This window comes from Salvelinus sp. IW2-2015, unplaced genomic scaffold (genome assembly GCF_002910315.2).
Source record: "Salvelinus sp. IW2-2015 unplaced genomic scaffold, ASM291031v2 Un_scaffold16393, whole genome shotgun sequence".
In the NCBI taxonomy this organism is placed as follows: domain Eukaryota; kingdom Metazoa; phylum Chordata; class Actinopteri; order Salmoniformes; family Salmonidae; genus Salvelinus; species Salvelinus sp. IW2-2015.
In genome coordinates this window covers 580171-604561 of record NW_019957565.1, presented here as the reverse complement: position 1 = coordinate 604561, position 24391 = coordinate 580171, and the positions used below count along the sequence as shown (strand labels likewise).

At 42.6% G+C, this 24391-nt stretch overlaps 1 protein-coding gene across 12 annotated transcripts in view; it reads left to right on the top strand.

Annotated features, from left to right (window-relative positions):
• Positions 1-4848: 4848 nt before the first annotated feature.
• The window catches only part of sptan1 (spectrin alpha, non-erythrocytic 1), a 51766-nt gene continuing 32223 nt past the window's right edge, over positions 4849-24391 (top strand). For 6 of the 12 annotated variants that reach the window (XM_070442640.1, XM_024146417.2, XM_024146416.2 and 3 more), the window contains exons 1-3: positions 13813-13915; positions 22954-23193; positions 23619-23744. In XM_070442640.1, coding sequence (XP_070298741.1) covers positions 13895-13915; positions 22954-23193; positions 23619-23744 — 387 coding nt within the window. In that variant the 5' untranslated portion in view covers positions 13813-13894. Of the gene's footprint in view, positions 4965-13812; positions 13916-22370; positions 22512-22953; positions 23194-23618; positions 23745-24391 lie in introns of those variants that run through there. The other 6 variants (XM_024146421.2, XM_070442641.1, XM_024146419.2 and 3 more) reach the window with 3 other exon arrangements.

Sequence of the window (24391 nt, the reverse complement as noted above, 5' to 3'; positions counted from 1 at the left end):
GATATCTCTTAGGTAGGCCTCATGCACAGCTCTGACTTGTGCCTTCATCAGGATGTGCCTTCTCTCCAAAATCCTCCCTTTAGCTTTAGCTTCTCTGGCTCTGGTCCTGAGCTCATCACGTTGCTGGATTATCAGCGCGAATTGTCTTCGAAAGGTGTTTTTCAGTGCTTGCCGGGATCTCATCACCCCCCGTAGGCGTATGCTGATTGAGGTGAGAGGTTGTCCACAAGAAGAACAGAGAGTGTCACCATGGCCTCTCATAGCACTGTTCTGAGATCCACGAACAGTTCTTATCGGAATAGGCATTTGATACTGTCTAGCCTGTTCACGCAGTTCCTGGAAGAGATCAAAATAAAGCTAAAAGTTCTACATCTAATTTCAACACAAATAATTGACACAAATTTGGCCCTCGTTGTGTTTAAGGAATGGTCACCCCATTTGTCTTTAGCTTTCAGTATCTGCACAAAAATACAGCCCTACCTACACATCCTAATCAAGCCAGAAAAGTAGACCTACCTGTATTTGTCTGCTGGCTCGCACTAAGTTGTTTGAGATCTGACCAGATCGTAAAGGGATTTGTCCTGGTTGTAAAGCACTGACCTGTGCCCTCAACACAATGGCCTTTCTCTCAAACATCCTCACTTTGGCTTTGGCTTCTCTGTCTCTCCTCTGGTACTCGTCACGTTGCTGGATTGTTATCACTAACTGTCTTCGGAGTCTGTTTTTAAGTTCATCTCGTGAACTCATTTCGGCCATTAGGTGAATGGTGGTGGCGATGGGAGATCCTTCACAAGAACAGAGAGCAATCGTGGGACTTCTCATAGCATTGTTGTTCTCAGATTCATGAAGATTTCTTCTTGGACTAGGCAGGTTAGGCATTTCCTGGAAAACATCAAAACAAAGACAAATTCAGATAAATTTAAACCAAATTCGAACAAAAATAATTGTGGAGTGTTTTTTAACACACGGACACACTTTAATTCTGATTGAAAAGATAATAGGTTATAACTGTGTATCTGGTGCTAACACTTAGGCCTAGTAGTCTTTTGATTGTCCTTTCCAGCATGGTTTGAGCAACTATGGTAGAAGGATATCTAGGCCAGCCCCGTACTGCTTGGGTTAGCTTGGCCCTATAGCATGAATCTGTAGTGAAGTAATATTTTAAATACATTTATATTGTTATCCTCTCATGGGGCCTGTGATTACGCAATTATTATGAACAAAGAGAGGGAGAGAGTTCATGGGCTGAAAGGCCATGCCCCAAGAGTCCACGGGGTGTTTAGACAGTGTAGGTATCTCACCACAGCAGGTCAGGAACAAAAGAGAATGACACAATGAGTGTAAGACCCTTTTATAAACATTTGAGTTGTTTGTATTCGAAATCTGAGTTGACCAATAGAATAATGTAAAAGTTAACTTCCAATCACACCATCAGACCTATAGGCTTTTATCACAACTGCTTCCCAGAGGTGTGACAGAATGGGGGTTGTGGATAGCGTTTGCATAGAGTGTTGATAAAAATGAGGTCGGGTGTTGGGCCTGCCTACAAATCAGGCAATAGTATGTTCCACAAGGCATGGTCACACCAGAGAGTATTAGCACACAAATCAGCAAAAATAAAGCCAAAATAGGCTTACCTGTAATTGTTGGACATCACAATTGGTTGGGATGACACCAGGTTGCAAACTGTATCCTGAGTCAACTGCATCAAAGCTGTTGAGCAAATGATGAGTTTTATTACTGTATCACCTTTCAGTCAGCGGCAAATATGCTTAAATAAACAATTTGGTATGGCAACATCCCCTCAGCAAAGAACTAATTCATGTAAGTGTCAGCGGGATAATAGTAAAGAAATATGGTACTTACAAGTGGAATGCTATGCCTCTGCCATTGTCCCTTGCTGCCAAATTCTCACTGGACAATGCGAAGTCCTCAGAAGTTGACATCCTCCTGGTTTGGTCTGTGTCTGTCACTGCAATGAATGTGAAGATTGCAAGGGTTGATTGCTGGTTTATATGGTGTTCTGGATCTAGAGTAGCGGGTGTCTTTCTATTGGTTGTTTCAGTCCTCTTTGTCATTCTATCTTGATGGGGCTGTCTAATGTAAACAGAGCCGGCAATTGAAAGTTGTGACAACATGGTTCATTGCATGCATGTCTGCTGAGGAGGGTGATACTTCAAGACAGAGAGCCATCTGGGAAACATGTTATATTATAATATAAATTCTATGTTATTTGCTACAAGTAAGTTGTGTTTGTGTGCCTAGTTAAATAAAGGTTAAATTAAAAATTGATAAACAAATAAAATGATGTTGTGAGTGTGCCGGCTTCCCAACCCAGCCGAGTGAGTCATAGTACTACTGTAGGCTTAGCACTAGTTATACTACTGCAATTATAAAGTCATAATGAATTGAATTGAATCCTCAACCAAAAGCCACCAATAATAGGTTAGTTGTGTCAGGTACTTTGGGAAAACATTTTACATGACATTTTAGTCATTTAGCAGACGCTCTTATCCAGAGTGACTTACAGAGAAGAGCTTTAACACCTATAGGGTTGAGAGGGCCAAGAGACCTGAGGTGGCAGAACGGAGTGCTCGGGTTGGGGTGTAGGGTTTGAGCATAGCTTGAAGGTAGGGAGGGGCAGTTCCTCTTGCTGTTCCGTAGGTAAGCACCATGGTCTTGTGGTGGATGCGAGTTTCAACTGGAAGCCAGTGGAGTGTGTGGAGGAGTGGGGTGACATGAGAGAACATGGGAAGGTTGAAAACCAGGCGGGCTGCTGCATTCTGGATAAGTTGCAGGGGTTTGATGGCACAAGCGAGGAGCACAGCCAACAGCGAGTTTCAGTAGTCCAGACGGGAGAAGACAAGTGCCTGGATTAGGACTTGCGCCACTTCCTGTGTTAGGTAAGGTCGTACTCTACGGATGTTGTGAGCATGAACCTGCAGGAGCAGGCCAGTGCTTTGATGTTTGCAGAGAACAACAGAGTGTTGTCCAGAGTCACTCCAAGGTTATTTGCACTCTGGGAGGGTGACACTGTGGAGTTGTCAACTGTGATGGTCTTTGAGCGGGCAGGCCTTCCCCAGGAGGAAGAGCAGTTCCGTCCTGTTTTAGGTTGTGCTTGAGATGGTAGGCTGACATCCAAGTTGAGATGTCTGCCAGGCACGCAGAGATGCGTGTCGCCACCTGGGTGTCAGAAGGGGGGAAGGAGAAAATAAGCTGAGTGTCATCCGCATAGAAATGATAGGAGAGACCATGTGTATGGATATGACAGAGCCAAGTGACTTGGTGTATAGAAAGAAGAGTAGAGGGCCTAGAACCGAGCCCTGGGGGACACCAGTAGTAAGAGTACCTGGTGCAGACAGAGATCCTCTAGGAGCGGCCTGCCAAGTAGGATGCAATCCAAGAGTGTGTAGAGCCTGAGATGCCCAGCCCTGGGAGGGTGAAGAGGAGGATCTGATGGTTCACAGTGTTGAAGTCAGCAAATAGATCTAGGATGAGAACAGAGGAGAGAGAGTCAGCTTTGGCAATGGGGAGAGCCTCCGTGGCACAGAGAACAGCGGTCTCGGTTGAGTGACCCGTCTTGAAGCCTGACTGGTTAGGGTCAAGAAGATTGTTCTGAGAGAGATAAAGAGATAGTTGATCAGAGACAGGACGCTCAAGTGTTTTGACAGAAAAGAAAGATGGGATATAGGTCTATAGTTTTTGACATCAGATGAGTCGAGTGTTGGTTTCTTGAGAAGGGGAGCAACTCAGGCCATTTTGAAGTCAGAGGGGACGCAGCCAGTGGTCAGGGATGAGTTGATGATGGATTTGATGAATGAGAGAAGATCTCCAGAGATGGTATGGAGAAGGGAGGAGGGGATGGGGTCAAGCGGGCAGGTTGTCGGGCAGCCAGACCTCACTAGTCGCAGGATGTCATCTGGAGAGAGAGGGAAGAAAGAGGTCAAGGTGTAAGGTAGTTCTGTGTGAGTGAGACCAGTGGACTCAATGGGCTGAGTGAATGAGTAGCAGATGTCAAGTGGTTGACAAAGTCGTCTGCAGAGAGGGAGGGGGTGGAGGCTTAAAGAGGGATGAGAAGGTGGAAAAAGTTTCCTTGGGTTAGAGGCAGAAGCTTGAAATTTAGAGTGATAGAAAGTGGCTTTGGCAGCAGATACAGAGGAAGAGGAGGTGAAAGGATGATAGGTCCTCCAGGAAAGTTTAGGTTTCCTCAATTTTCGCTCAGCTGCCCACAGCCCTGTTCTGTAAGCTCACAATGATTCACTCAGGAGGGGAGGGCCGAACACATGGCAGCCACGCATTCCCCTCAAGTGTTAAGCATACATTCTTGAAATATTACAACCTAGTTTAAAATCAAGTACATTGTGTCAGTCAGATTGGTTTGTATGCTAACACAAAACAAACTATGTATCAATATTACATTCCATGTTCATTTAAAATAATAGGAAACATGTTGGTAATTTGATACAGGGGTATAACAAAACATGTTTTATTTCTATGAATAAGATAACAATCATAAGGTGATACGATAGTATATACAATACAAACCATACTCATTTTTATATATTTGTATAGAACCACCATGTATTCTGTGACACACGTCCAAATGGCCTGCGTCCTGCACGAGTACACACCCAGTCTACTTCTACACATGTGAAACAGTCACTAAAAGAATGTGATATGATATAGTTTCATTATCACTGGAAAATAATGATAATTTAAGTCACATTTATTACAAATGAATTACATGAGCATGCAAAACTATGGTATGATGATGTTCGGTATTTTCCGGTAGTCATCGTCACACATTCGGTGCTGCGGTGTATGATGTCACTAGCGACATCCCAAACAGCTCGCTCTACAGCCCAGAACAGCTCGACGCCGTCGACAGCTATTTTATTCCGGGAGGTTTCCACACATTTTTGATCCGGTTCTAGAAAGCTACCCAAGCTAACTGCAAAGTAGAGGTAAGAGTGCACGTGGTGGGTTTCAATAAAAACTGCTTTGGCGTTTACTAACTAGCCTATTCATAGAGCAATTTACCATCCTGCTTTTTCTAGTAACGTTAGGTTGTGTGGGATAGCATTTTTGTCACTCACACAACTAGCCTCACCCTATATACATCAGTGGCCTCACCATCCCCCTGCTAACTAAGTTAGCTAGCTACATGCATCTGGGAGATGCAAGCCCGACAGCAAAACCACGGAGTTTCTAAACGTACTATACAATATTTGACATAACTGTCAGGGCACCGCCATCTCCTCCCTGGTAAAAAAAACAAGCTTAATTTATAACTTGTTGAAACAGACTTGTATAACCTTATGGAGGAGACTAGCTTTATTAGCTAGCTGAACCAGAAGCCATCACTGGCTTGTCAGCTTGCTAGCAAGTTAGCTAAGCTTCCTTGCGTTGACTTTGACAGAGCGAGCCCACACAACGTCGCGACCCATTCTACAGCAAAATTTGCAGCTTATAAATGTTTATAAATCAAATACCCATTTATACATATGGTATGTAATTGTATATATACATCATTTAATCAATTGTTATTTATTGTCTGTTGTCGACGGAAGACATATTTGTGTCGGCTATAGGCGAAGGACCCGCCCATCATCAATGCCACAGTTGGAATGCTATTGAATATAATGGCATCATCTGCTGGTCTAGCCAGCCAAAGCGTTTGTAAATAGCAGCAATACTGCGTAGTGGCAAATATTTGCATACTTCTAAAATACGGCTTTAAGAATATCCTAAACTAATCTTTATCATGGTAAGCAGAAAGCACACTTAGCAGCGCAGTTGACAGGTATTTCTCAGCTGGCTGTTCATTGTTTTAGTAATTCAGACATTGGATGTCGATGGCCTTTGTCGATTTGTCTTTCACCGTGCTTTCAATGCATTTTGATGGTTTTCACATTGGGTGGTGGTATTACTAGCCTTTGTATACCTAATCCTTTCTGATTATAATTGTCTTGGTGGTGTGGTAAACTATTTGCACTAAATTTAGTTTTAACTCACCCACTCAGGCTCCTGAGTGGTGCAGCGGTCTAAGGCACTGCATCTCAGTGCTATAGGTGTCACTACAGACCCTGGTTCGATTCCAGGCAGTATCACAACCGGCCGTGATTGGGAGTCCCTTAGGGCGGCCCCCATTTGGCCCAGCGTCGTTAGGGTTTGGCTGGGGTAGGCCGTCATTGTGAATAAGAATTTGTTCTTAACTAACTTGCCTAGTTAAATAAAGGTTGAAACATTAAAAACAATTATAATAATAACAAAATTCATAAAAATCCTAATAAATGTAAAGTTATCATAATGAAAATATTTGTATTTTCCAACACACACTCAAATGAACAGCTGCTGTTGTCAGCAGTTCACCTTCTTTAAAAGTTTGTCAAGGGCCCTAAGGCGATGTAGATGTGAACGAACATGCCATGCCAATAAAAATCAAATAAAACATAGATATGTGTTGAAGTCACAGGGAGAGGATTTGCACAGCTGGGTGGGTGATGACCTCTGAGAATTTGGACCACGCTGTGCCTCGCTTGCGTCATTGCTTTTGACTGTTCTAATGGGTGGTGGCCAATTGTGGACATGACATAAGCCTTTTCCATCCTCAGTGAGAAATCCATGGGGAAAGTAACAACTACGTCCTCAAAGATTAGCATGCAAGGCTTGTGATCTGTGCTTGCTGTTTTAGTTTTTACTTCTCCTGTGAGCTAGGAAGACCAATGTCTCCATGACATTGCAGAGACGAGAAGGCCTGTCATTTTTCTAGTTGATGGCCTTATTCAGTGCTAATTTATTAATAGAATTTCAGGTCTATTCTCCGAGCTGCAGCCTGAGTGAAGAAATAATTTCTGCGTTACGGATGAGCCTGTTCAGTTGTCTCCTCTCTGTCCTCATAGTGTCTGGTATTTTTTGCACCAATGTCAGAATTTAGTTTTCCAGTCATCACTCCAGACTAAAGACGGTATGTTCAAAACTCGGGCCTGGTTGCATTGTGGCCCCTAACTCCTTCCAATAGTCCCTCGCCCTACTAAGCACAGATCTGAATCGATTGGATGGGGGAAGGAAGCTCCACTTAACATTTCGGAGAGTTAGGTGGAGCAATCATAATGCTGCTGCTGTCTGTCCCTATCCCTTCGATGAGGTAATCACTGGAAATATATAGAATGGAAGGGGCCAGGCAGTAACCAAAATTAACTTATTTCATTAGCTTCTTGTGTAGTCAAGGGAATTGGGTATATTTTATAAGCTCTTCGACCCACCACCACCCACTTCCCTTCATAGGTGATGCACATTGTGTTTCTATTGAAGGGTGACAGAATGGGTGTGGCTCAACAACAACCTGCTCAAACCATTAGACACACACTACCTTGAAACACTAAAATGTACCCTTAGCAGGTCTGTGTTTTGCATTCTTGATGTGTGTTTTGCATTCTTGATGGCATCAAGAACACGGTTGAGGTCATCAACTGTCACCAGAGTGAAGGAGACACATGACCAAGGACAAATTCACATGAAAAACATTTAATCAGCGTTCCTCACTAAAATAAAAATATGTGTCGTATGGATTTCATTTTAAAGTCTGAACCTCGTATAGGCCTAACCTTAAACATATTAACAGTGGACTGATTTAGCTTCCAGTTTCCGGCATATTCAGTCGTTTTTTTCTATGTTTGTCTTGTTTAACATGGTCAGCTATATGGTTTCCGGCTGGCTGACAGATAATCACATTTGAACAGAGAATGTGTTGACAGTGAAGTAGCCTAATTTAAAGCATCCCTACCCATTTAGTCACTCCCTGTCTGAAAAGGTCGAGGACAGATGCCACTCTTATTCAGTTATACTCTCCGTATATGTTCTGTTCAGTGTGTTCAGTTTTATGTAAAGGGCCCTACGTAAACAGAGCGACGGGTATGGTCCGTTCCAAAATTTGAGCCGCACAAAAGTATATGGGTGATTCTCACGAAACTGACAGAAAATAATTTATCTTGGATCACTAACATAAGGATCTTTATTCATCCATTTCATAATTGTTATGTTTATTGATCAGATATGCATTTTACCACAATTTTCACAACTATTACGACAGTTTTTGAAGTCCAAAAAGGTAATAAACAAAGATATTTCAAAAGTGTTTTTATTTTTTATTTAAATTTTTATACATTGCTCACCTATTGAAAAGGCTGGACTTAAACAACACTGAAAACAAATATATTTCAAATTAAATTATTATAATGTATTTCGCAACACAATCTTTTGTGAAACTTGTTTTTTGTCATAACTTGTGTATACATGTTATTTGTATGTACACATCCACTACATGGCCAATTACATTCCAAAATCATGGGATTAATATGGAGTTGGTCCCCCCCTTTACTGCTCTTCTGGGAAGGCTTTCCACTAGATGTTGGAACATTGCTGCAGGGATTTGCTTCCATTCAGCCACGAGCATTAGTGAGGTCGGGCACTGATGTTGGGCGATTAGGCCTGGCTCGCAGTAAACGTTCCAATTCATCCCAAAGGTGTTCGATGGGGTTGAGGTCAGGGCTCTGTGCAGGTGTAACGGATGTGAAATGGCTAGCTAGTTAGCGGGTACGTGCTAATAGCGTTTCAATCGGTTACGTCACTTGCTCTGAGACTTGAAGTAGGGTTTCCTCTTGCTCTGCAAGGGCCGCCGCGGCTTTTGTGGAGCGATGGGTAACAATGCTTCGTGGGCGACCGTTGTTGATGTGTGCAGAGGGTCCCTGGTTCGCACCCGTGTCGGGGCGAGGGGACGGTCTAAAGTTATACTGTTACACAGGACAGTCAAGTTCTTCAACACCGATTTCAATAAACCATTTCTGTATGGACCTCGCTTTGTGCATGGGGGCATTGCTGTTTCAGCATGACAAAGGGCCTTCTCCAAACTGTTGCCACAAAATTGGAAACACAGAATCGTCTAGAATGTAATTGTATACTGTAGCGTTAAGATTTCCCTTCACTGAACTAAGGGCCCAGCCCAAACCATGAACAACAGCCCCAGGCCATAATTCCTCCTTCACCAAACTTTACAGGTGGCACTATCCATTGGGACAGGTAGTGTTCTCCTGGCATCCGCCAAACCCAGATTTGTCTGTCGGACTGCCAGATATTGAAGCGTTTTTCATCACTCCAGAGAATGCGTTTCCACTGCTCCAGAGTCCAAAGGCTTTACTCCACTCCAGCCAACGCTTGACATTGCGCATGGGGATCTTTGACTTGTGTGCGGCTGCTCGGCCATGGAAACCCATTTCATGAAGCTCCTAACGAACAGTTATTGTGCTGACGTTGCTTCCAGTGTCAGTTTGGAACTTGGTAGTGAGTGTTGCAATCGAGGACAGACTATTTTTTACAAGCTTCAGCACTCTGCGGTCCAGTTCTATGAGCTTGTGTGGCCTACCACTTCGCGGCCCGAGCCGTTGTTGCTTCTTAACCTTCCACTTCACAATAACAGCCCTTACAGTTGACCAGGGCAGGCATTTTTACGAAATGACTTGTTGGAAAGGTGGCATGCTCGATTTTATACACCTGTCAGCAACATGTGTGGCTGAAATAGCCGAATCCACTCATTTGAAGGGGAGTCCACATATTTTTGTATGTATAAAGAACAAGGGACACACTATCAGATTAAGCCCAGATTGCCAAAGTAAATATTTTATTTTTCCAAAATGTTTCGGAGAGGAGAATGTATGTTTCGGTAATGAGTGTTACCAAGTTTGCCATTGGAAAACTGTACTGAGCTCTATTTGAGATTTAGTAACCCAATACATCAAACTGTGTCATTTGTTAATCCCAAATGACTTGCATAATACAAAAATTACTGATCTTAATGTAGTTGATAAAAATGCCCCTTATTTTAGCATAAGTACTGTAATTACGTGCATGTATTTTCAGAAGTCAAAGTGGACTTAAGCATAGAAAAAGTAATTTCTCCAAGGTCTTTACAGGTAATATTGGTGTATTAGGGATCCTATGGGCAAATGGCATATAAATATGTGGGATCTGGACTAGAGGTAGACCGATTAATCGGAATGGGCGATTTAATTAGGGCCGATTTCAAGTTTTCATAACAATCGGTAATCAGCATTTTTGGACACCGATCATGGCTGATTACATTGCACTCCACGAGGAGACTGCGTGGCAGGCTTGACTACCTGTTATGCGAGTGCAGCAAGGAGCCAAGGTAAGGTGCAAGCTAGCATTAAACCTATCTTATAAAAAACCATCTTAACAAAATCACTAGTTAACTACACATTGTTGATGATATTACTAGTTTATCTAGCTTGTCCTGCGTTGCATACAATCGATGCGTTGCCTGTTAATTTATCATTGAATCATAGCCTACTTCGACAAACGGGTGATTTAACAAGCGCATTCGCGAAAAAAGCACTGTCTTTGCACCAATGTGTACCTAACCATGAACATCAACGCCTTTCTTAAAATCAATACACATGTATATATTTTTAAACCTGCATATTTAGTTAATATTGCCTGTTAACATGAATTTATTTTAACTAGGGAAATTGTGACACTTCTCTTTCGTTCTGTGCAACAGAGTCAGGGTATATGCAGCAGTTTGGGCCGCCTGGCTCGTTGCGAACTGTGTGAAGACTATTTATTCCTAACAAAGACAGCCAACTTCGCCAAACGGGGAATGATTTAACAAAAGCGCATTTGTGAAAAAGCACAATTGTTGCACGAATGTACCTAACCATAAACATCAATGCCTTTCTTAAAATCAATACACAGAAGTATATTTTATTAAACCTGCATATTTAGTTAAAAGAAATCCAGGTTAGCAGGCAATATTAAACTAGGGAAATTGTGTCACTTCTCTTGCGTTCATTGCACGCAGAATCAGGGTATATGCAACAGTTTGGGCCGCCTGGCTCGTTGCAAACTAATTTGACAGAATTTTACGTAATTATGACATAACATTGAAGGTTGTGCAATGTAACAGGAATATTTAGACTTATGGATGCCATCCGTTAGATAAAATACGGAACAGTTCCGTATTTCACTGAAATAATAAACTTTTTGTTTTCGAAATGATAGTTTCCGGATTTGACCATATTAATGACCTAAGGCTCCTATTTCTGTGTGTTTTTATGTTATAATTAAGTCTATGATTTGATAGAGCAGTCTGACTGAGCGGTGGTAGGCAGCAGCAGGCTCGTAAGCATTCATTCAAACAGCACTTTCGTGCGTTTGCCAGCAGCTCTTCGCTGTGCTACAAGCATTGAGCTGTTTATGACTTCAGGCCTATCAACTCCCGAGATTAGGCTGGTGTAACCGATGTGAAATGGCTAGCTAGTTAGCGGTGTGCGCGCTAATAGCGTTTCAATCGGTGACGTTACTCTCTCTGAGACCTTGAAGTAGTTGTTCCCCTTGCTCTGCAAGGGCCGCGGGTTTTGTGGAGCGATGGGTAACGATGCTTCGAGGGTAGCTGTTGTCGACGTGTTCCTGGTTCGAACCCAGGTAGGGGCGAGGAGAGGGACGGAAGCTATACTGTTACACTGGCAATACTAAAGTGCCTATAAAAACATCCAATAGTCAAAGGTATATGAAATACAAATGGTATAGAGAGAGAGAGTCCTATAATAACGACAACCTAAAACTTCTTACCTGGGAATATTGAAGACTCATGTTAAAAGGAACCACCAGCTTTCATATGTTCTCATGTTCTGAGCAAGGAACTTAAACGTTAGCTTTTTTACATGGCACAGATTACATTTTTACTTTCATATCCAACACTTTGTTTTTGCATTATTTAAACCAAATTGAACATGTTTGATTATTTATTTGAGGCTAAATTGATTTTATTTATGTATTATATTAAGTTAAACTAAAAGTGTTCATTCAGTATTGTTGTAATTGTCATTATTACAAATAAATGCATTTTTAAAATCGGTCGATTAATCTATCAGCTTTTTTTGGTCCTCCAATAATCGGTATCGGTGTTGAAAAATCATAATTGGTCGACCTCTAATCTGGACCAACAACTGGCTTGGGATATCAAACAACAGTATAGGTAAGTGCTAAAACAGGTGAATGTGTCAAATAGGGATATCCTCCTTTAAGTGGTGGGGTTGCTCTTTGCTGAAACAAAAACTCCAGTTTGTGTCTTTAAGTAAATTAAATGGGGTTTATACACTCATATTTCTTGACAACTCCTACTTAATCAAATAACTAATATTTTACAAAACATCTATACAATAGATGTAAGCAGTGGTACTGGTAAATCATTAAAGTTACCAGCATAGGACACCTGGTGACTATACATTAGAATTAGCTCATTATCATTACTGAAATTAAGGTTATAATTACCGAAACAGACCTTAAAGTTATTTGGTAATGAGAAATGTTTGTTAGTGAGGCCCTTGGCTCAATCTGCAAGTAATAGGAGACAGCCATTATGAGTCAGCAAACCATTGACCACATCACTAAAGCCCATTCATGCCTCCATGTTGGTAAGGTAATGGTTCTCGAGGTTTTCCCAATTTGACCTTTTTAGTCATTTCGGTAATGAGAAAGTCAAGTGTCATAAAGGGTGTGTTTGAAAACAAGATATACTTGAAGAAATTCAATTAACTTGTGCTTATCTAAGCACTACTCCTCTAGATGATGCATCATTGGTGAATACCATTTTATTTAAAAAAAAAAATATTGCAGTTTTTACAGCAACTTAGTGTTACGGTAATGAGAAACATGTCCTCAGACACTGTTTTTACATAATCAATATTATATTTGAATGTTAACTTCAACTAGTATACAATTTTAATGATTTATGCACAACCTAAAGCAAAATATTTTGTTTTATTCAAATAAGATACATTTATCTAAAGTAAAATAGTATAAAATGACCCAAGAATCTAATCTGGTCTCATTTCGGTAATGAGAATTTGGGGTTAAAATGTCTAATTCAGGCAAATGTAAAATGTATTTCAAATAAGACACTGTGCCATTAAACTAGGCATCTTCATTTTCAGAATGACAGTTGATTCTTGCAGATAGATGCATCATGGTTTTCAAACTCAATTTGCTACTGCCATGGTTAACTGGTTTCATGAGTATCTCCCACGTAGAACTACGTAGAAAACAATGATGCGTTTGCATAAAGTGTGTAGCAGCTTAATGCCATAGGAACTAGGCTAAGGAGCCTCTTATCTGGATGTCATGCGAATGCTGTTACCCTGACCTTAGTGATCTATCAGGTTGCTGGCTGGCTGTCCTAACTCACCTCATACTTTGGGCATGCACACTTGACACAAAGCAAATAACAAACACTTTTGTAATGCTGCAACTGAATGAATATTCTTATTGCAACTGTATTTATCAATGTCAACAAGTCATGTTTGTTAAAAGCAATAGTTTGAATTCTCTTTTTGAATGGTTGGAAATAACCCATTGCTCTGACATGAAACTGTTGTGCATGTTGTTGCCTTTAGCCTGCGCAGGCACCTGTCATCATGTCCCAGTTTATTAAACCAAAACTGAAGGTAACTTGTGTCACCACTGTGTGTTAGTTTGCATGTTGTGTGCGTTGCTGCTATCGAAGGGTGTTCATTGAATGCATGGACATTTCTGGAATGCTGAGAGCAGCCAGGGAGAATGTTTGCGAGCAGGCCATGATGCTGCTGTTTTGCTGAATAGAGGAAGAGGGAGGGAAAGAGGCAGAGAGACGCAAAGGGCTGGGCGTTATCTTGGCCTGCTCCCCTCACGGCCTAGCCACTGCAGGGGCGATGCGTCTATCTGTGCTGCAGCGAGAGAACGAGTGAGAGAGAGAATAAGAGAGGCGTTCAGTTTCTCATTCTTCCTTTATCAGTTGAGCCTTTCATCTGGAGCCTAGACCGAAGTGACTGCTGCTGGCTTCATGGCCACCACCTCTCCTCAGGTACTGATTGCAGAGACAGTGTCGGAAAGAACAGGGCTCTGGATAAACAGCCCAGAATATCTTGATTTTCTCTTGATACACAACCAAAGTTGGTTTTACAGGTTAATGGTTAGCCCATGTCCCTTTATTTTTGAGAATTTAAGTTGTGAGTAAATGTTTATGGTTAACTGTGTTAGTCTAACTCTGGTCAGTTGATTTGGTTTTAGTTTATTTTTATGGTAATTTGTCACTGAATTCAGGCCTGCGTTTTCTGCATGCATTGTATGTTTGTGTAAGCAAATGTTTTTTGTCTTGACAGGACTTGGTTAATTTGGTAATTTGATTGGTTTTAACTGAATTCCATGGTAATTGAATCACTGAATTCAGGCCTACGTGTAGGCTACTGCATGCGTTGTCAGTGGATTTGTGTGGAGTCGTGTGCATGAAACTGAAGGTTTGTTGATTTTAACTGAGCTGGATTAAATTAATGTCACTGACCATTATTTATGAAAAAAAATACATGCAAGGGAATCATGTTTGCATTTGGCATGGTAAACCTCCCCAGATGTCAAATCTCTTGACTTTGGCATTTCACTGTGTTGTTGACTGGGCGGCAGCCATTTTGATTTAATCCAGACGTGATTGTTTGGGTGATGTTCCAGAGAAGATTTGGGATTTGTATGACAGATTGAACGTTTTTTTATGTGAAAACGTATGAAAATAAGAGTAACAATGAAGCTGAATTCAATCTTTTGTCATGTAGCCTAATCACACTCTTGTACATATTGTTTTAATTCACAAACCAACCATCCACTGTTAACTTCTTCAGCTGCACTCAAATCTCCCCTGGGCATGCTACCGATCAGCTAGGAGTGGAGTGGGCTGTAAGGGGGGGGGTCAAGGTTCACTCTGAGGGAAGGGAAATGAAGCTACGCCTCTTCTCTTTGCACATGTATTTGGCATGTACTAAGTCTTCTGGGATCACCCTGCCGTTTCCTGTAAATTCCTCCGGTCTGCATTCGCCCAGTATGGCGTCATATAACTCCTCGCTAACTGATGTTACCATGGGAACCGTGAGGGGGCTGACTATGGCTGTGTTTACACAGGCAGCGCAAAACTTTTTTTCACTTACTGGTCTTTTGACCAATCAGATCAGCTCTGAAAAGATCAGATGTGTAAAGATCTGATATGATTGGTCAAAAGACCAATTATCTGTTTCCCACTGTCTCACCCTTTGGGAGTGATGATGGGCCTTCTCCTCAGTATAATAATTTCTTGTGCTCTGTCAAAACTAATGCATTTGTTTATGCCAGGAAGCGAGCGAAGACTTTGGTGCACTCAAATTAAATATCCAGCTACGAAGAGTAGCCTAGGCCTAATGCGTAGGCAATAATTCTAATGAAGCAAATCGATACCCCTCCCCTCTCCACCAACCCGTCCACCCACCCACCTTGTGTCGCATTCTCTCTCCGCAGAGCAATATCTCTGGATACTTGTGCAGCGATGGGAGCCACACAGGGATCTATAAATATCTCTGGCCTCCTCGAATGGAATCTGTGGCACGTCTTTATGAGAATGACCTGATTTTAAAATGGGGAGAGTGGGAATAGATGCACTTATGGTTTTCATCCTTTACTTCTAATCATGGACTGATTCAGAACTGGGACACCAGGTGAGTGCAATTAACTACCAGGTAGAAACAAAAACCAGAAGTGTTTTGGCCCTCCAGGACCGGAATTGGAACAGCCCTGTTAATATGCCTTCATGACAATGGCTAACTGTCTGAAAAGGTACTGTCACTACTGTGTGGCGATTACAAGTGGTTATTTCAGTGACAAAGACCTATTGCAGATAATGACGTGATATTTGCGTTCAAGTTGTTGTCTCATCAGGAATACCAAATTAATATTCAGTTAGAATATTGCTGATTCACTAAATTCCGTTAATCTATTGAAAATGTGAAATAGTTTGACATGACAGTTTGAGGTAAACACCCAAGTTGAATGCACCTTTGCTAAATGACTGAAGGGAAGAATCTTTTAGAGAACCTTGAAACAGCCACATTTACATAACACTTCAAGTGTGCCGGTCCCGTGCATGAGTACTGACATAACGTCTTTCTTTCTCTAAAGATGTCTTATGTAGTTGGTACTGAAGTGGCAATTTAGCCTAGTTTCCTGCGTCCATATTTAACCCAACCACTTTCCGGGTATCTAGGCCTATAGTTAGTGTTTTTTTTCTGCATAGAAAAGTATTTGGGAAAATAGTTTTAGGGATGAAAAAAAAAAAAAAATGTTTTTTAACTAAACGACTAAAACCAAATATAGTATGTAGGAATGATTATGGCACTTAAAAAATAATAATTTTGACAACTAGCAATCACCAAAATAAATGCTAGATTGTCAGGGAGAATAAAACATTCCCCAAATTATGCATTCAGGAGTATTTTTGTCATTGCATGAGGCCCCCATTTGATTTTATGTTTAAGTCACTCAGATGGCGTAAGCCATGGCAAAATGTGTAGAATTGCAGATTTTCTCTTAGCTCCATTGTAAAATGTGTAGATTTGCAGGAAACTAGCATAAATGTTTTAGCTAAGCCTAAAAGATTTCCGATATTTCGCGCGGCAGGTAGCCTAGTGGTTAGAGCGTTGGACTTGTAACCGAAAGGTTGCAAGATCGAATCTCCGAGCTGACAAGGTAAAAATCTGTCGTTCTGCCCCTGAACAAGGCAGTTAACCCACTGTTCCTAGGCCGTCATTGAAAATAAGAATTAACTGACTTGCCTAGTTAAAAAGGTAAAATTATTATAAAAAATAAAAAAAAGATTTCTGGTTGTTGACTGTACCATTAGCCACACCCATGGCCACCCACCCGTCACCCCCACCACCTAAGTGCTATTTTGAACCAGAAAAAAACCCAGCAAGACCGTCCTTCATGTGGTCTCGCCACAACAACAGGATGTGGGTCCACCATCTCAATCCACAACCTTTGTCTCTGTGCAGTTGATAAGCAGGCCTAACCACTGTTAGGTATAAGTCCTAACCACCGTAGAGTTATTTAATTGCTGCTTGCTTACACGGTTGAGAAACCAGGTGGTTGGACTTTGACTATCCTATGTAATGCGGATGGAATTTGTGCATGGTGCTTCTGTCTCCTCCTCTTAGCACTAAAAATGAATGAGCCTGTTGGCGAGAGATCAAGGGTTACATAGACGGTGAGCCTCGAGGAAGCATTCAGCTCTGCTGTTTAGTAGTATGTGGGGGGGTGTGTGAGGTAGTTAGTGGATAAGTGGACGAGGGAGTGAAGGAGGGAAATAGTGTTAGAGAGAGGGGGCAGGAGATGGAGGAAATTGGTGTTATCTACCACTCACAGCGTCAGTCAAGCACTATCTCCTATTGCAGCTGCACTGTGCTAGGGGGTCTTCCGCGGGTCGAAGAAACAACATGTGCTATGACGTGGCCACTTCCTTCCCCAAATGTATTGTCGTCTGATAAATGCTACAGATTTGTTTTTCTGTAACGTAACCGTTTACACTGCCTTCAGAAAGTATTCCCACCCTTTGACTTTTTCCACATTTTGTTGTGTTACAGCCTGAATTTGAAATAGATTATTTGAGATTTTCTTTGTCACTGGCCTACACACAATACTCCATAATGTCAAAGTGGAATTACGTTTTTCAAAAATTGTACAAGTTAAATACAAATTTAAAGCTGAAATGTCAATAAATATTCATTTTTTTTGTTTTGACAAGCCTAAATAAGTTCAGGAGCAAAACATTGTCACATAAGTTGCATGGACTCACTCTGTGTGCAATAATAGTGTTTAACATGATTTTCTAACGGCTACCTAATTTCTGTACCCCACACATACAATTATATGTAAGGTCCCTGCAAATAGTCTGGGTAGCCATTTGATTAGAGGCGTCCTACCTGACACAGTTGCCGGAGACGATGGAAACCGCTCAGGGATTTTACCACGAGGCCAATGGTGACTTTAAAACAGTTACAGAGTTGAATGGCTGTGAAAGGAGAAAACTGAGGATTCACCAACACCATTGTAGTTATTACTTCACAATACTAACCTAAATGAGAGTGAAAATAATGAAGCCTATTCGGAATAAAAATATTCCAAAACATGCATCCTGTTTGCAACAAGGCACTAAAGTAATACTGCAAAAAATGTGGCAAAGTAATTCACTTTTTGTCCTGAATACAAAGTTATATTTGGGGCAAATCCAATACACCACATTACTGATTACTACTCTCCATATTTTCAAGCATAGGGGTGGCTGTATCATGTTATGGGTATGCTTGTAATCGTTAAGGAGTTTTTCAGGATTAAAAAGAAACGGAATGGAGCTATGCACAGGCATATCCTAGAGGAAAACCTGGTCCAGTCTGCTTTCCACCAGACACTGGGAGATGAATTCACCTTTCAGCAGGACAATAACCTAAAACACAAGGCCAAATCTACACTGGAGTTGCTTACCGGCCTGATTGGCCGAGTTACACTTTTGACTTAAATCTGCTTGATGGCACGACTTAAATTGTTTTCTAGCAATTTGACAGAGCTTGAAGAATTTTTAAAAGAATGGGCAAGTATTGTACAATCCAGGTGTGTAACACACTTAGAGACTTACCCAGAAAAATTCAGAGCTATATTCGCTGCCAAAGGTGATTCTAACATGTATTGACTCAGGTGTGTGAATATTTTCGTATTTCATTTTCAACACATTTGCAAACATTTCTAAAAACATGTTTTCACTCTATCTTTATGGAGTATCATATGTAGATGGGTGAGGAAAGATATATATTTAATCCATTTTGAATTCAGGCTGTTTATCAACAAATGTGGAATAAGTCAAGGGGTATACATGCTTTCGGAAGGCAGTGGGCTTGACACATGGACTCTCCACACATTCAGTTGTCTCTAAACCACATGCCAACAGGGCAAACTCTTTACAAGGTCCGATGACTTCAAGTTCACACTGAAGTGACGATATCTCACACGGCTGTAAAATTCGCAGCATCACTCCAACAACGACTTTGGCACATTGTGTCTCAGAGCAGCAGTGTCTCCCAGGAGAGGGCGGTGTCCTGAAGACTAATGACCCAAAGGCTGTTTACTCATTTGTCCAGAGAGCTGTCCCTCAAACAGGCTAGTCAGAAACAGGCTAGTCAGAGTAGTGTGTGCCTTCATCCCCACAGGCAGATGTCAGAGCAGAACGGGGTTGCGGTCAGCTAAATCCTGGGATGATTTAAGCCCTTAGTGTATTAGGACTGGTGTAAGGGGACGGGGGAGGGGAAATTGTCTAGTATGATGCTTTTTACAGAAAATGGGCCAGTGTAGAAGCTACTAATTGTTTAAATGCTTTTTCATGATCTTGTCAGTTATTTCTGGCGTATCTCTTTCTTTTTATAGATTGATTTGTTTGATGGCAGAGTGGGCATATACTCATACAGTACATTTGGATAGTATATTGAAATTGAGCTCCAGTGCTTCCTGTTTTCAATGATCATGAGATGTTTCTACAACTTGATTGGAGTCCACCTGTGGTAAATTCAGTTGATTGGACATGATTTGGAAAGGCACACACCTGTCTATGTAAGGTCTCACAGTTGACAGTGCATGTCAGAGGAAAAACCAAGCCATGAGGTCGAAGGAATTGTCCGTAGAGCTCCGAGACAAGATTGTGTCGACGCACCGATCTGGGGAAGGGTACCTGCAGCAATGAAGGTCCCCAAGAACACAACAGCCTCCGTCATTCTTAAATGGAAGAAGTTTGGAACCACCAAGAGTCTACCTAGAGCTGGCCGCCCGGCCAAACTGAGCAATAGGGGGAGAAGGCATTTGGTCAGGGAGGTGACCAAGAACCCAATGGTCACTCTGACAGAGCTCCAGAGTTCCTCTGTGGAGATGGGAGAACTTTTCTAGAAGGACAATCATCTCTGCAGCACTCCACCAATCAGGCCTTTATGATAGTGTTCAGACGGAAGCCACTCCTCAGTAAAGGCACATAGCAGCCTGCTTAGATTTAGCCAAAAGGCACCTAAAGGACTCTCAGGCCTCGAGAAACAAGATTCTCTGGTCTGATGAATCCAAGATTGAACTCTGGCCTGAATGCCGAGTGTCATGTCTGGAGGAAACCTGGCACCATCCCGACGGTGAAGCATGGTGGTGGCGGCATCATGCTGTGGGGATGTTTTTCATTGGCAGGGACTGGGAGACTAGTCAGGAATGAAGGAAACATGAACGGAGCAAAGTACAGAAAGATCCTTGAGGAAAACCTGCTCCAGAGCGCTCAGGACCGTGGACTGGGGAGACTTCCAACAGGACAACGACCCTAAGCACACAGCCAAGACAACGCAGGAGTGGCTTTGGGACAGAGAAGAATGGGAGAAACTCCCCAAATACAGGTGTGCCAAGCTTGTTGCGTCATACCCAAGGCTGTAAACACGGCCACAAAGGTGCTTCAACAAAGTACTGAGTAGAGGGCCTGAATAGTTATGTAAATGTGATATTTCAGTTAATAAAAAATATAAAAAAATCTTTTTTTTCTTCTAAAAAGCAGTTTTTGCGTTTTCATTATGGGGTATTGTGTGTAGATTGATGAGGGGGGAAAACTATTTCATCCATGTTAGAATAAGGCTGTAATATAACAAAATGTGGAACAAGTCAAGGGGTCTGAATACTTTCCGAATGCACTGTATATGAGCTATATAGAACAATCTGCACTTTGACTGGACTCATGGCTCCTCAGTTTTTTTTTCTCTTTCTGGTGCCATCTCTTCAGTGGGTTATGGTTATGGTGTAGTTCAGTGGTTCCCAAACTCTTTCATTTACTGTACCTCCAACTGAATTTTGCTCTGAATTACCCCTTCATGTATATCTTCTCAAGTACACCCTGTGGAAAGGCCAAGTACCCCCTGGTTGGAAGCCACTGGTGTAGGAAGATGTTTGGGGAAGAATTGAACCAGGCAACAAACTGGTCTGTTGATTGTTGAGGAGACCCAGCCAGCCCAGCGGCCCCTCTGTGGACCAGACCAAGCAGTGTCTCCTGGATCTGCTGAATGTCACCACACTGCTGACACCACTAATCCTACTGTCAGAGATGGACCATTTCACTCTCTCTCCCTCTGTCCATCTCTCTCCACCCCTCTTTCTCGCTGTCTGAATGGGAGCTGCACTGGCTGTGTTTTAACAGTGGGCCTCTTTCATGAGGTCTAGTACTACCCCCACCCCCACCCCCCGGGGCAGACTGTTGGACTGTCAGCAATTTTATTTTATTTCTATATGGTCCTCTTTGCTCATGGGGTTCACTGTCCTTGGGTTGGCCGGGTAAATCAATGTTCTGTCCCTCCTTACTGAAATAAATTACTCAGTTAAGCACACTGAATTCTGTTCATAGTCGCCATATCACATTTTGATCTTATCCATGTCTATTGTGAGACACCTTGTCTGCACTTTTCTTTCTGGAACAATGGTTAGTCCATTTATTTCTGTCAAGAAGGTTATGATTGTATGAAGGGTATGAGATGGTTTATTGGAACTGGATGACAACCATGCACAAACAGTCCTGACCTGAGATGAAGGATGCTGTGTGTTTTCTCCCCCTGGTGTTCAGCTGGACTGGCCTCTCTCCACCAGGGCCTGGTCTGGTGTATCAGAGGTCACAGGGACCTGATAGGCCACAGTTTAGGTCACACCACCCTGAGAAAAGACTCCAGATGTAGGCCTAAGCATTGGGAAAGACCAGCCATGGACAATTTAGCAATCCCCCCCACAATGGTTGGCAGGTAGGCTGAGACTACACCCATGTGCTAAAATCCTACAATCTCACGGAAGCCATTTGGAGGCTGCCTCACATTTAGTTGTGTATTCATCAATGATTGAAAAAGACAAACTTGCCATCTTAAATGCACTTTATGCTGCTACAGTTCACTGTCACATCAGCTTCAAAGTTGCCATGTTGAATGTTGGTAATTCAATTTATGGTCTAGGAGCCTAGATTCTCTCGCCCTCCCAGGCCCCCTGCCACTCCAGAAATGACACCAAATGTTTAGCTCACATTCCTCGTTGTACAGAGAGACTAGTAGTATATGAAAGGAAGCACCCTGGGTATGCCTGCCTGGCAGAGACTGCGTTACAGTCACTACCAGGGTGTGGTCCTCTGACAGCCCCACTATCCAGGCTGGGGACTAGAATACAGGGTGGGTGACTGTGATCCTGTCTGGTTACCTCGCCCTACTCTTCCCTCTCCCTACTGGCCTCCACTCCCCCGGTGTATGGTGGGATGGTATATAGGCTGGGTGAAGAGGGGGGCTTAGGGCCAGTGCGTGTTAGGAGGGCTGACAGCAGCAGTCCAATTGTGAAGTGAGGTCTGGTTACTGTTTGTTCAGAGCTGTGTGGAATTTCCGCCTCCACTCCCTTTTTTCATTCTCGCGTTCTCAGCTGCTGCTGGCCCCACGGCGAGTCAGCTGGACTGGAGAGGAGCTGGCTACTTATTTCACTGTGGAGTTTTTGTCCTTTCATAGCAATAGTCAGCCTTGTCTCGTTGTATTCTATAAAGTTGTGTGTCTTCCGTGACTTTTCCTCTAAAAAACGTTTTTTGCGTGGTGAGTAGAGATCCATGAAGAGCTGCACTGTGTTCAAATGTCCCCAGGGAAAGAGAACGTGGAAAAGAAAGAATGGCACTTCGTGACATTCTGGAAGTTCTCCACAGCTATTCAGTTTCTGAGAGCTTTTGTGTTTTAAAGGCCTAAAGAAGCAGAGATTAGAGAAATTGGATGACGGCCAAGTAGAAATGTTTGATGCGATGCTAGCGTTGCCATAGCAGGCTCAGTTGGACCGTTATTTCTATACTATTCAAAGGGATGGACAAATGGTAGCAGCCATCTTGTTCATACACATACATTTGTCAAGATGGCTGACGGCATTCTAATCCACTCATCTCAATTGTAGTAACTATTAATGCTAACAACTAGAAAGCAGAATCGTTTTGTTGCAAGTGGTAAGAAGTGTTAATGATTACCTCCCCCATTGTATTTCTCTTGTCAGAGAATGGATACCAGTGGGGTGAAAGTGCTGGAGTCTGCTGATGACATCCAGGAGCGCCGGCAGCAGGTGTTGGACCGCTACCGGCGCTTCAAGGAGCTTTCGGGTGTGCGACGGCAGAAGCTGGAGGACTCGTACCGCTTCCAGTTCTTCCGCCGCGATGCTGACGAGCTGGAGAAGTGGATCCAGGAGAAGCTGCAGATCGCCTCTGATGAGAACTACAAGGACCCTACCAACCTCCAGGTCAGTCTGCCTTGTCCATATGTCTGTCAGCATCCGGAATAACAGTACCTACCTATCGCACATCATGGGTTTTAGTGCACAAGGATGCATTTCAACAGCTCCAGGTAGATTTAGGATCAGCCTGTCCAGTTGTCATTTTAGTCTATTGGAATTTGGGTGGTGTTGTACTGTAACCTGGGCTTTGACAAAATGAATGGTAACATCCTGATTCCATTTTATTGTCACCTTTATTACAGTATGCACAAGCCACTTTTTGTGAATTGACTGACTTGTAGCATTTCCAGTGGCCATTCAAAATGAAACCGCAAGGGCATAAAACTCACATAGAATGATCAGTACATCATGATCCGTGACCCTTCGCCAGGTATGTCTCTCCTTTCCACTGTAGTCTTTGCCATGCTAACATGCCTCCTCTCCCCCCACAGGGCAAGCTCCAGAAACATCAGGCCTTCGAGGCGGAGGTGCAGGCCAATGCTGGAGCCATCATTAAGCTAGACGAGACTGGCAACCTTATGATCTCCGAAGGCCACTTTGCCTCCGAAACCATCCGCGTAAGAGACAAAGACACACACCCACACAGTCCGCTGAGCTATGTGCCTGACCAAGATAGATCTACACAATCCACCCTTTTTAACCCCGATCATGTCTGGTTCAGTCCTTCACGCCCTACCGGACTTCCCAGAGACCCATAGTTTCAAGTTTCAATATGGCTGACTATATAAAAGTAGGTGCTTGGGTGATGTGGACCTCCTGGCTCTTGTGTTTCTCTCTCTTTTAGGTTCCACTCCCTTTTAATTCTTTCAGATCCATTCTGTTTGCTGTGTGGTTATGACCTATATAATAAGACTATGAGAAGTGCATGATGTGTGTGTGCCTATTTTCTATTGATATGCACTTATCTTGGTCTCAAACTACAGCGTCAGCAAGTACTGGACTCAAAGTATTGGAACCATAACCTGTGTCTCAGATTAGGAGTGCTGATTCGGGATCAGTTTTAACTTTTGGATCTTAATGGACAAGATCACATGGATGAAGGGAGCTGGTCCTAGGTCACCACACCTACTCTGAGATACTTTGTGAATATGGGCCCTAATTTCTCTTTTTAGATCGTAATGAATAACGTTGTATGGACCGAGGGGACCTGATCCCAGATCAGCACTCCAACTCTGAGAGACTGAATATGGGCCCTAGTCTTGAA